Source organism: Choloepus didactylus, chromosome 8 (genome assembly GCF_015220235.1).
Source record: "Choloepus didactylus isolate mChoDid1 chromosome 8, mChoDid1.pri, whole genome shotgun sequence".
Lineage (NCBI taxonomy): Eukaryota > Metazoa > Chordata > Mammalia > Pilosa > Megalonychidae > Choloepus > Choloepus didactylus.
In genome coordinates this window covers 48,099,247-48,112,423 of record NC_051314.1, presented here as the reverse complement: position 1 = coordinate 48,112,423, position 13,177 = coordinate 48,099,247, and the positions used below count along the sequence as shown (strand labels likewise).

Here is a 13,177-nt window from a genome sequence, read left to right as displayed (position 1 = left end):
ACACTTATAATAGAAAATTTCAAGAGTACAGAAAAATATAAAAGAAGAAAATTGAAAGTAACCATAATCCCAGCTTTCAGCATTAACTACCCTTAATTTTTTGGTATGTTTTTAGTACCTCTCTCTAATATGTAAATGCAGTTTTGTTTCCAGTTTGTTTCATTTGATTTTTAGATTTTAGAATTTTCCCATTTCATTAAATATGCTGCAAAAAAATAAATAATATCCATCATATAATTATTTATTTAACTGATACCCAGTTGTTGTTGGCCACTTTCAGGTATTCACAATCACAGGAATGAATAACTTTACTATAGTTCACTCTCTACATACATCTTTAATTATTTCCTCAGCATAAATTCCTGAATGTGAAACTGCCAAATAAAGGATATACCCCGTTATCAACAGTTTTGGGATTTATTTCCATAAGAGTTATACTAGTTTAAATATCCTCTAGCAGTGTTTCAGAATGCCCATTCCACCAGCTGTCTTGCCTTCAGTCATTCATGAAAGAAACCTCTCTCCATGTCATTTGATGAAGGGAAATAATCAGGTTGAAAGATTTAGGAAATACATGAATAACTTTTAGCTTAGTTTTTGCAGTAAAAGTTCATTTTATTCCAGAAAGAATAGTTTTATGTTGTTGGTTATTTCTGTAGCTTACAGGAATACCTCATTTTATTGTGCTTTGCTTTATTTTGCTTTGTAGATACTCCATTTTTTACAAATTTAAGGTTTGTGGCAACCCAACCCTAGGCTGAGCAATTCTATTAGCGCCATTTTTCTAACAGCCTGTGCTCACTTCATGTCTCTGTATCACATTTTGGTAATTCTCACAATATTTCAAGCTTTTTCATTATTATTATATCTGTTATGGTGATCTGTTTTCTGTGAACCTTGATGTTACTATTGCAGTTGTTTTGGGGTGCCACAAAACACCCCAGTTAACCAAGTAGTGAATGCAAAGCAAAAGTTCTTGAAGGAAATTAAAAGTGCTACTCCAGTGAGCACACAAATGATAAGAAGACAAAACAGCCTTATTACTGATGTGGAGAAAGTTTTAGTGGTCTTGATAGAAGATCAAACTAGTCACAGCGTTCCTTTAAGCCAAAGCCTAATCCAGAGAAAGGCCCTAATTCTCTTCAGTTCTGTGAAGGCTGAGAGAGGTGAGTAAGCTGCAAATGAAAAGTTTGAAGCTAGCAGAGGTTGATTCATAAAGTTTAAAGAAAGAAGTCTCAGTAACATAAAAGTACAAGGTGAATCAGCAAGTGCTAATGTAGAAGCTGCAGCAAGTTATCTAAAAAATCTAGTTTAAGTTAATTGATGAAGGTAGTTACACTAAACAACAGATTTCACTTCAGGCAAAACAGCCTTATATTGAAAGAAGATGCCATCTAGAACTTTCATACCTAGAAAGGAGAAGTCAGTGTGTTGCTTCAAAGCTTCAAAGGACAGGCTGACTCTCTTGTTAGGGGTGAATGCAGCTGACGACTTTAAGTTGAAGCCAGTGCCTATTTGCCATTCTGAAAATCCTAGGGCCTTTGAGAATTATGCTAAATCTACTTGGCCTGTTCTCTACAAATGGAAATAGGAAGCTCAGCTGACAGCATATCTCTTTACAACATGGTTTACTGAATATTTAAAGCCCACTTTGAGACCTACTACTGCTCAGAAAAAAAGATTCCTTTCAAAATATTACTTCTCGTGTTAATTTGAAGCTGTTATGTACCCCCAGAAAAGACCATGTTCTTTTAATCCATTCCTGTGGGTGCAGACCTATTGTGAGTGGAACCTTTTGATTAGGTTATTTTTATTGAGATGTGACCCCCCCCCTTTCAAGGTGGGTCTTAATCCCCTTACTGGAGTCCTTTATAAGTAGATAAAGGACACACAGAAAAAGCCAGGAGATGAAATTCAGAGAAGCACCCAGGTAGCTCAGAGAAGCCCCAGAGAAGCTAAGAGACAAGGACACACCCACAGAAGCTGAGAGAGGAAGCTACTGAAGCCAAAAGCTGAAAGCAACAAAATTGGGAGAGAAGGGCCAGGAGATGCCAACCATTTGCCTTCCCATGTGACAGAGGTGTCCCAGATGCCAGCAGCCTTTCTTCAGAGACGGTATTGTCCTGTTAATGCCTTAATTTGGACATTTTCATGGACTTAGAGATGTAAGTTTGTAAGCTAATAAATCTCCATTGTGAAAGGGAATCCATTTCTGGTATATTGCATTCCAGCAGGTTTAGCAAACTGAAACAGTGTTCATTTGACAATGCAACTGATCACCTAAGAGCTCTGATGGAAATGTACTAGATGAATGTTGTTTTCATGCCTGCTAACACAGCATCCATTCTGCAGCTCATGGATCAAACTGTCAAGTCTTATTATTGAAGAAATAACATTTCAGAATGCTAAAGCTGCTATAGATAGTAATTGCCCTGATGGGTCTGGGCACAGTAATTTGAAAATGTTCTGAAAAGGATTCACCATTCAAGATGCCATTAGGAACATTCATGATTCATGGGAGGAGGTCAAAATATCAACATTAATAGGAGTTTGGAAGAAATTGATTCCAACCCTCATGGATGACTGTGAGGGGTTCAAGACTTCAGTGAAGGAAGTATATGCAGATGTAGAAGAAATAGCAAGAGAACTAGAACTAGAAGTGGAGCCCAAAGATGTGACTAAATTACTGCAATCTCAAGAGTTGCTTTTTATGAATGAATAAAGAAAGTTGTTTCTTGAGTTGGAATCTTCTCCTGGTGAAGATGCTGCAAACATTGTTGACATGATAACAAAGGATTTAGAATAGTACATAAACTTAGTTGATAAAGCAACAGCCAGGTTTGAAAGAATTGTCTCCAATTTTGAAAGACCTTCTACTGTGGATAAAACTCTATCAAACAGCGTCGCATACTGCAGAGAAATCTTTCATGAAAGGAAGAAATAATCAGTATGGCAAACTTACTTTAAGAAATTGGCACAGAGGTGGGGCAAGATGGCGGAGTGGTGAGGAGCAGAATTTCGTCTCTCCCCTAGAGCAGCTGGCAATTACCCAAGAACTATATGAAACAGTGTTTTCGGGGTCTCCAGTAACCAGTCACACATTGGACACAAGTTTGGAATTGGAGGAAAAGCTGAGATCGCAGCGAACATTGTAAGTTCCCCGGACCGGGGATCTGGCGCCCCTCCCCACCCAGACCTCACAGACTGTCTTGCTGCCGACTCCCTGAAAGAGGGGGAAAAAAAAACCAAAAACCAGCAATCTACTGAGGGCAAGAAGGGAGGCTCAACCCAGCCTCAACTGCAGAATTAATTAACAAATTCATTAACTAACTTTGGGAGCTGGGGTGCTAAAGAAGGGCTGGGCTCCGAGAAATGGGGGCACGTAAAAGCGGGCACCCATTCCCAGACTCCAAAAAAGCCATTTTTTTCCCCCTACATTTTGTCCCTTCTGGCTTCTCACTGATCCCTTATCTTTTTGCATTTCAGTAGCCCCCTGCAGGGGTGGAACTGAAGCTGTTGGAGAGTAATTATCAGACAATAGCCCAAAGCATATCTTTAAATGCTCTATTCTGACACTGACAAAACTTCCAGGCTGGGGAAAGACTTTTAAAAGAGACTCTTTTTTTTTTTTTTTCCTTTCCTTTTTTCTTTTTCTTGATTTCTTTTCTACTTTTTTTTTTTTAAATCTAAAAGTAATATATGTGGTTATTTTCTATCGGAAAGCCCAGGTTGAGGGACTAGGCTGGGCTTGGGGGGAGACAGAGTACCCACAGTGTCTTTGAGTTCCGTATTCACTACTGAAGGCCTCCACCCCCATCTTTAATTGGCAACTCAGGCTGACCAAGGAATCTACCTGGAGAGGCCCCAAAGAGGAGAGACGAGAAGGGAATAGTGTCCCTGAGAGACAACTGGAATTCTTAGGATTGGGAGAGTAGAGGGAGGTCCATATCTGACGAGACCCACTCACAAAAAGTTTACATAGAGGCAGAGCAAGAAACAGAAAAAACAAGAGGGGAAAAATTCTGATCAACTAAATAGAACCTAAGTTAGAGGTCTAGAATAAGTTGAACTGAATAGCAGAGGCCAGAGAACAAAGCCAACCAACAAGAAAACCACTAGGTAAAAGACAGAAAACAAGCTTCAAAATAAACTAATCAAGAAAATCAGATGCCTAGACAACTTAAGATAACAAGCCATACCAGGAAACATGAAAACATGGACCAGCCAAAGGAACAAACTAATAGCTCAGCTGAGACACAGGAGTGGAGGCAACTAATGCTAAATAAATTTGATGGAATGAAGGAAGATATAGCAAAAGAGCTGAAGGATATAAAGAAGACACTGGCTGACCATAAAGAAGAATTCATAAACTTAAAAAAACAAATGGCAGAACTCATGGGAATGAAGGCCACAATGGAGGAGATGAAAAACACAATGGAGGGACACAACAGTAGATTTGAACAGGCAGAAGAAAGGATCAGTGAACTGGAAGACAGGTCATTCGAATTCATACACACAAAAGAACAGATGGTGAAAAAAATGGAAAAATATGAGCAGGGTCTTAGGGAGCTGAGTGACAACATGAAACGCACAAATATACGTGTTATGGGTATCCCCAAAGGAGAAGAGAGGGGAAAGGGGGCAGAAAGAGTAATAGAAGACATATTCACTGAAAATTTCCCAACTCTTATAAAAGACAGAAAATTAAAGATTCAAGAAGTACAACGTACCCCAAATAGAATAGATCCCAATAGACCTACTCCAAGACACTTACTGGTCAGATTGTCCAATGTCAAAGACAAAGAGGATTCTGAAAGCAGCAAGAGAAAAGCAATCCATCACATACAAGGGAAGGTCAATAAGACTATGTACAGATTTCTCTGCAGAAACCATGGAGGCAAGAAGACAGTGGCATGATATATTTAAGATACTGAACGAGAAAAACTGCCAACCAAGAATTCTATATCCAGCAAAACTTTCCTTCAAAAATGAGGGAGAGATTAAAACATTTTCAGACAAACAGACACTGAGAGAGTTTGTGAATAACAGACCGGCACTACAAGAAATACTAAAGGGAGTGCTACAGGCTGATAGGAAAAGACAGGAGAGAGAGAGTTGGAGAAGAGTACAGAAATGAAGATTATCAGAAAAGGTAAAAGGAGAGGAAAAAATAAGATCTGACATATAAATTCCAAAAAAAAAAATGGTAGTAGAAAGTACTGCCCTTACAGTAATAACACTAAATGTAAATGGATTAAACTCCCCAATAAAAAGACACAGACTGGCAGAATGGATTAAAAAACAGGACCCATCTATATGCTGTCTACAAGAAACTCACTTTAGACACAAGGACAAACATAGACTGAAAGTGAAAGGTTGGAAAAAGATATTTCATGCAAACAACAACCAGAAAAAAGCGGGAGTAGCTTATATTAATATCAGACAAGTTAGACTTCAAAAGCGAAACAATTAAAAGAGACAAAGAAGGACACTATATATTAATAAAAGGGTCAATTCATCAAGAAAACATAACAGTCATATATATTTATGCACCAAACCAGAATGCCCCAAAATTCATGAGGCAAACACTGCGATCACTGAAAGGAGAAATAGATACCTCTACAATAATAGTTGGAGACTTCAATACACCACTCTCATCAATGGATAGAACATCTAGCAGAGGATCATTAAACAAACAGAGATGTTGACTTGTATGATAAATGAACTAGACTTGACAGACATTTATAGAACACTACCTCCAACAACAGCAGGATACACTTTTTTCTCAAGTGCTCATGGAACATTCTCTAGGATAGACCACATGTTGGGTCACAAAGCAAGTCTCAACAAATTTAAAAATGTTGATATTATACAAAACACTTTCTCAGAACACAATGGAATGAAGTTGGAAATACATAAAAGGCAGAAGGTCATAAAATTCACAAACATATGGAGGCTAAACAACACCCTCTTAGAAAACCAGTGGGTAAAGGAAGAAATTACAAGAGAAATTAGTAAATACCTTGAGGCAAATGACAATGAAAACACAACTTATCAAAACTTATGGGATGCAGCAAAGGCGGTGCTGAGAGGGAAATTTATTGCCCTAAATGCCTATATTAAAAGAGAAGAGAGAGCAAAAATTGAAGAGTTAACTGCTCACCTGGAGGAATTAGAGAAAGAACAGCAAACTAACCCCAAAGCAAGCAGAAGGGAAGAAATAACAAAGATTAGAGCAGAAATAAATGCAATTGAGAACAGGAAAACAATAGAGAGAATCAACAAAACCGGAAGTTGGTTCTTTGAAAAAATCAATAAAATCAATGGACCACTGGCTAGGCTAACAAAAAAAAAGAGAGAGCAGATGCAAATAAATGCAATCAGAAACGGGAAAGGAAATATAACTACCGACCCTGCAAAAATTAAGGAGATAATGAGAAGATACTATGAGCAACTATATGCTAATAAACTAGACAACTTAGATGAAATGGACAACTTCCTAGAAAAGCATAAACAACCAACATTAACTCAAGAAGAAATAGATGACCTCAACAAACCAATCACAAGTAAAGAGATTGAGTCAGTCATCAAAAAGCTCCCAAAAAGGAAAAGCCCAGGACCAGATGGTTTCACATGTGAATTCTACCAAGCATTCAAGAAAGAATTAGTACCAATCCTGCTCAATCTCTTCAAAAAAATTGAAGAAGAAGGAAAGCTACCTAACTCTTTCTATGAAGCCATCATCACCCTAATACCAAAACCAGGCAAAGATACTACAAAAAAAGAAAATTATAGACCAATTTCTTTAATGAATATAGATGCAAAAATCCTCAACAAAATACTCGCAAATCGAATCCAGCAGCACATTAAAAGAATTATACACCACGACCAGGTGGGATTTATTCCAGGTATGCAAGGCTGGTTCAACACAAGAAAATCAATTAATGTAATACACCACATCAATAAATCAAAGCAGAAGAACCACATGATCATCTTGATTGATGCAGAAAAGGCATTTGACAAAATTCAACATCCTTTCCTGATGAAAACACTTCAAAGGATAGGAATAGAAGGGAACTTTTTCAATATGATAAAGGCAATATATGAAAAACCCACAGCTAACATCACACTCAATGGGGAGAGACTGAAAGCTTTTCCTCTAAAATCAGGAACAAGACAGGGATGCCCACTATCACCACTGTTATTCAACATTGTGCTGGAAGTTCTAGCTAGAGCAACTAGGCAAGAAAAAGTAATAAAAGGCATCCAAATTGGAGAGGAAGAAGTAAAACTTTCACTATTTGCAGATGACATGATTCTATATGTAGGAAATCCAGAAAAATCTACAGCCAAGCTACTAGAACTAGTCAATGAATACAGCAAAGTAGCAGGCTACAAGATCAACACACAAAAATCAGTAGTGTTCCTATACACAAGTAATGTGCAACAAAAGGAGGAAATCAAGAAAAAAATCCCATTTACAATAATAACCAAAAGAATCAAGTATTTAGGAATAAACTTAACCAAGGACACAAAAGACCTTTACATAGAAAACTATAAGAAACTGCTAAAAGAAATTGAACAAGACCTGAAAAAATTTCGGAAGAACATACCATGTTCATGGATTGGAAGACTAAATATAGTTAAGATGGCAATTTTACTTAAACTGATTTACAGATTCAATGCAATACCAATTCAAATCCCAACAACTTACTTTACAGAAATAGAAAAACCAATAACTAAATTTATTTGGAAGGGTAAGGTGCCCCAAATAGCCAAAAATGTCTTGAGAAAGAGGAAAGAAGTGGGAGGTCTCACACTACCTGACTTTAAAGCATATTACAAAGCTACAGTGCTCAAAACAGCATGGTACTGGCATAAGGACAGATATACTGATCAATGGAATCGAACTGAGTGTTCAGAAGTAGACCCTCACATCTATGGACAACTGATCTTTGATAAGGCAGTGAAGCCGAAGCAACTGGGAAAGAGCAGCCTGTTCAATAAATGGTGTTTGGAGAACTGGATATCCATTTCCAAAAGAATGAAAGAGGATGTCCATCTCACACCTTATACCAAAATTAACTCAAAGTGGATCAAAGACCTAAACATTAGCACCAAGACCATAAAACTCTTAGAAGAAAATGTAGGGTAATATCTTAAAGATCTTGTGAAAGGAGGTGGTTTCTTAGACCTCACACCCAAGGCACGAGCAACCAAAGAACAAATAGACAAATGGGATCTCCTCAAAATTAAACACTTTTGTACATCAAAGGACTTTGTCAGAAAAGTAAAAAGGCAACCTACACAATGGGAGATGATATTTGGAAACCACGTATCAGATAAGGGTTTAATATCCCGAATATATAAAGGAATCCTGTGTCTCAATAACAGAAAGACAAACAATCCAATTAAAAAATGGGCAAAAGACATGACCAGACATTTTTCTGAAGAGGAAATACAATTGGCTCAAAAGCATATGAAAAAATGCTCAACTTCACTGGCTATTAAGGAAATGCAAATCAAAACCACAATGAGATATCATCTCACACCTATCAGAATGACCATTATCCAAAAAACAGAAAATGACAAGTGCTGGAGAGGATGTGGAGAAAGAGGCACACTTATTCATTGTTGGTGGGAATGTAGAATGGTGCAACCACTCTGGAAGACAGTATGGAGGTTCCCCAGGAAGCTAAATATAGATTTGCCATATGACCCAGCTATTCCATTGCTGGGTATATACTCAGAGGAACTGAAACTTAAGACACAAACAGACATTTGTAAACCAATGTTTATTGCAGCATTATTCACAATTGCCAAGAGATGGAAACAGCCCAAATGCCCATCGAAGGACGAGTGGATAAACAAACTGTGGTATATACACGTGATGGAATATTATGCAGCTGTAAGACAGAACAAAGACATGGATCATGTAATAATGTGTATGAACCTTGAGGACATTATGTTGAGTGAAGTTAGCCAGAAACAAAAGGACAGATTCTGTATGGTCTCACTAATGTGAACAGACATTAATGAACAAACTTTGGGAGTTAAAAGCTGACAACACAGGCGACCAGGAGATAGAAAGAGGGCAGAGATCAGCCATTTGATGCTGAAGGACTACAGAACGTTTAGGATTGATTGCATAGATCCGGAAATAGATAGCATAATACTGTGTGATGGTAGCACGGTATTGTAAGTACACTGAACAAAGATGTCTGTGAGTAAAGCTGAAAGAGGTGGGATAGGAGAATGTATGACACCAGAGGTAAAGATAGATGATAAAGACTGGGACTGTATAACATGGCAAAAACTGGAGTGGCCAATGACTGTTACTAAATATACAAATATAAAAATGTTTTTGCATGTGGGAAAGCAAATGAATGTCAACCATGTAGAAATTTGAAAAAGGGATGGTATTCAGGAAAAAACATAATCAAAGCAAACTGGAGTCTATGGTCAACAGTAACATTGTAATATACCTCCATTAAATGTAACAAAGGCAATACGCCAATGCTAAATGTATATGAGAAGGGGATATAGGGGAGTAATATGGGATTCTTGGTAGTGGTGTTATTTGCTGTCCTTAGTAGTATATTGTATTGTATGACATGTTATTTTTCTTTTTATCATTTTTTCTTATTGCTAAAAAAAAAAAAAAAAAAAAAAAATTGTAGTAATCAGTATGTTCAAGTGCTGATTGTGGTGATAAATGTACAACTTTATGATGATACCATGAACAACTGATTGTACACTGTGGATAAATGTATGGTATGTGAATATAACTCTATAAAATTGTAGGAAAAAATATATATAGGAGTAAAAGTGTTGGAGAAAACATGGTGAGAGGGATGATGCCTCACCAATATGGACTAACTACAATGTGTAAACTCAGAATTGAATCTTAGAACATAGCCTAACGTGGACACAATAATTGTAATAGTCCCTAGATTGTAAGCTCTTACAGCAGTTAACTCTCCCTGAATTGTAAGGCCTATCTCTAAACTTTGAGATGCTGATCCCCTAGTGTATAACCTGATTGGTCTCTGGAACAATGCATATCTCTGAGACACCTGAAACTCAGAGCTAGAGCTCGGCAGATATGAATGTCAGTATTAGTGCATACAGCCACTGTCAAAACAAAAAAAAAAAAAAAAAAAAAAAGCTGAAAAAGAGCCCAGACTTCAATTAGTGATATGAATGAAGCAGGTCTGGTTAAGACCAGGGCAAGCCAGGCCAAAGGATAAAGGTTGAAACTGGTTGTGTTTTAAATCTTCAACTTTCATATGAGACCAAGGGAATAGATATCTATTTGGTACAGGATCTAAATTTTCTAAACGGTACAACTCTACAGTTGATTTGTTCAAACACCACAATTGCATGGAACTTTGAATAGGAAGTGAGATACAGTAGCTTAGTATAGGCTGGAGTGACATAGTGACACATCCTAGAGTAATTTGGGCAGATAATAAAAAATATATTTACAGCCTCCCCCTCCCCAGCCCCGAGGATCTGGGGGAAGGTGCAGATGTGTTGGACATCCTCACCTGGACTGGTGTTGATGTTGTCACAAACATTGGGACTGGTGGTTTGATGTGCTGAGCCCTTGAGCACGGGACTTGCCCTTATGAAGCTCATTACCACAAAGGAGAGTCTAAAGTTGTATGTAATGGTGCCTAAGAGTCTCCCCCTGAGTACCTCTTTGTTGTTCAGATGTGGCCCTCTCTCTCTCTAACTGAGCCATCTCGACAGGTGAACTCGCTGCCCTCCCCCCTACGTGGGACCCGACTCCCAGGGGTGTAAATCTCCCTGGCAACGCAGAGTATGACTCCTGGGGATGAATGTGGACCCGGCATCTTGGGACTGAGAGTATCTTCTTGACCAAAAGGGGGATGCAAAATGAGACAAAATAGTTTCAGTGGCTGAGAGATTCCAAATGGAGTCGAGAGGTCACTCTGGTGGACATTCTTATGCACTATATAGATAACACCTCTTAGGCTTTAATGTATTGGAATAGCTAGAAGTAAATACCTGAAACTACCAAACTCCAACACAGCAGTCTGGACTCCTGAAGACAATTAATTAATAATGTAGATTACAAGGGGTGACAGTGTAATTGTGAAGACCTTGTGGATCACACCCCCTTTATCTAGTGTATGGATGAGTGGAGGAATGGGGATAAAAACTAAAGGCCAAATGGGGTGGAATGGGGGGATGATTTGGGTGTTCTTTTTTCACTTTTATTTTTTATTCTTGTTCTGGTTCCTTCTGATGTAAGGAAAATGTTCAGAGAGAGATTGTGGTGATGAACGCATAACTATGTTATCATACTGTGGACAGTGGATTGTATATCATGGATGATTGTATAATGTGTGAATGTATTTCAATAAAACTGAATTTAATAAAAAAAAAATCACATTAAAAAAAAAAAAAAAGAGAAATTGGCACAGCCACATCAACCTTCAGCAACCAACACCCTGATCAGTCAGCAGCCAAGACCCTCCACCAGCAAAAAAGATTATGACTTGCTGAAGGCTCAGATGATGATTAGCAGTTTTTAGTAATAAAGTATCTCTTAATTAAGGTATGTACATTATGTTTTTTTTAGACATAATGCCATTGCACACTTAATAGGCTACAGTGTAGTGTAAGCATAACTTTTATATGCCCTGGAAATCAAAAAATTTGTGTGACTTGCTTTATAATAACATTCACTTTATTGTTGTGGTCTGAAAACAAACCTGCAATATCTTTGATGTATTTCTTTATAATATAATATATAATCTGACTCTTTCTTTTCTCCTTTTTCTTCAACAAATTGTTGTATATCTAAATAAACTATCAATTTGCAGGAAGACATTGCTTGGTCTGCACTTGTGAAGTTGTTTGACCCTGTGAAATCTCCCAGATGCTATGCTGTTATTGCTCTGAAGAAGCAACAATGAATTCAAGTTGAAGCAAGATGTTAGATGTATCCCATCAATAGGTGAAATCTATTGCTAATATTGCTTTTCTAAACATTGATGTCATTATGTAAATATTTGAAAGTCATTCTATATATTTTAAATAATAAAATAATGGCTAACAATGTAATGCCAATCCATTTTTCCATTGTCAAAGAATACATTAATAAAATGAGAACCAATAAAAATACCATAAAAGGGTTGGTCTGCTTTCCTGAATTAGTACATCAATAGGGCATTGTAATGCGAGGCTTTTTCCTATTCAATATTTGCTATTTGCTACATCACATTTTGACTTTTATATGACTTAAAAACAAAAGAAGACCCTCAATCTTAGGACTTGCCCTTGTGAAACTTATTCCTGCAAAGGAGAAGCTAAGCCTACCTATAATTATGCCTAAGAGTCACCCCCAGAGAACCTCTTTTGTTGCTCAGATGTCACCTCTCTCTCTAAACCAACTCAGCAGGTAAACTCACTGCCCTCCCCCCACATGGTACATAACTCCTAAGGGTGTAAATCTCCCTGGCCACAAGGGACATAACTCTCAGGATGAGCCTGGCCCTGGCATTGTAGGATTGAGAAAGCCTTCTTGGACCAAAAGTGGGAAGAGAAATGAAACAAAATAAAATTTCATTGGCTGAGAGATTTCAAATAGAGTTGAGAGGTCATTCTGGAGTTTATTCTTATGCATTATATAGATATCCCTTTGTAGTTTTTAGTGTATTAGAATAGCTAGAAGGAAATACCTGAAACTGTGTAACTGTAATCCAGTAGCCTTGATTCTTGAAGATGATTGTATAACTATATAGCTTTTACAGTGTGACTTTGTAATTGTGAAACCTTGCGACTGACACTCCCTTTATCCAGTGTATGGACAGATGAGTAAGAAAATAAAGACAAAAAATACTTAAATGATAGGGGGATTTGGGATGTTTTGGGTGTTCTTTTTTATTTTTGTATTTTTTTTTTTTTTGGAGTATTGAAAACATTCAAAAATTGATTGTAGTGATGAATACACAACTATATGATGATACCATGAACCACTGATTGTACACTTTGGATGATTATCTGGTATGGGAATATATCGCAATAAAATTGCATTAAAAATGAATAAAAGGACATAGGGATAGATGGAGTAAAATTAGTAGGTGCTAAAGATCATTTGCATTTTCCTCCACATATTTAGAAGGATTTTACATGTTACCAGGAA

At 37.4% G+C, this 13,177-nt stretch overlaps 1 protein-coding gene across 6 annotated transcripts in view; it reads left to right on the top strand.

The window, feature by feature from the left end:
- The window catches only part of METTL25 (methyltransferase like 25), a 124,959-nt gene extending 112,578 nt beyond the window's left edge, over positions 1 to 12,381 (top strand). For all 6 annotated transcript variants that reach the window (XM_037845932.1, XM_037845931.1, XM_037845935.1 and 3 more), the window contains one exon: positions 11,856 to 12,381. In XM_037845932.1, coding sequence (XP_037701860.1) covers positions 11,856 to 11,948 — 93 coding nt within the window. In that variant the 3' untranslated portion in view covers positions 11,949 to 12,381. The remainder of the gene's footprint in view (positions 1 to 11,855) is intronic.
- Positions 12,382 to 13,177: the final 796 nt, after the last annotated feature.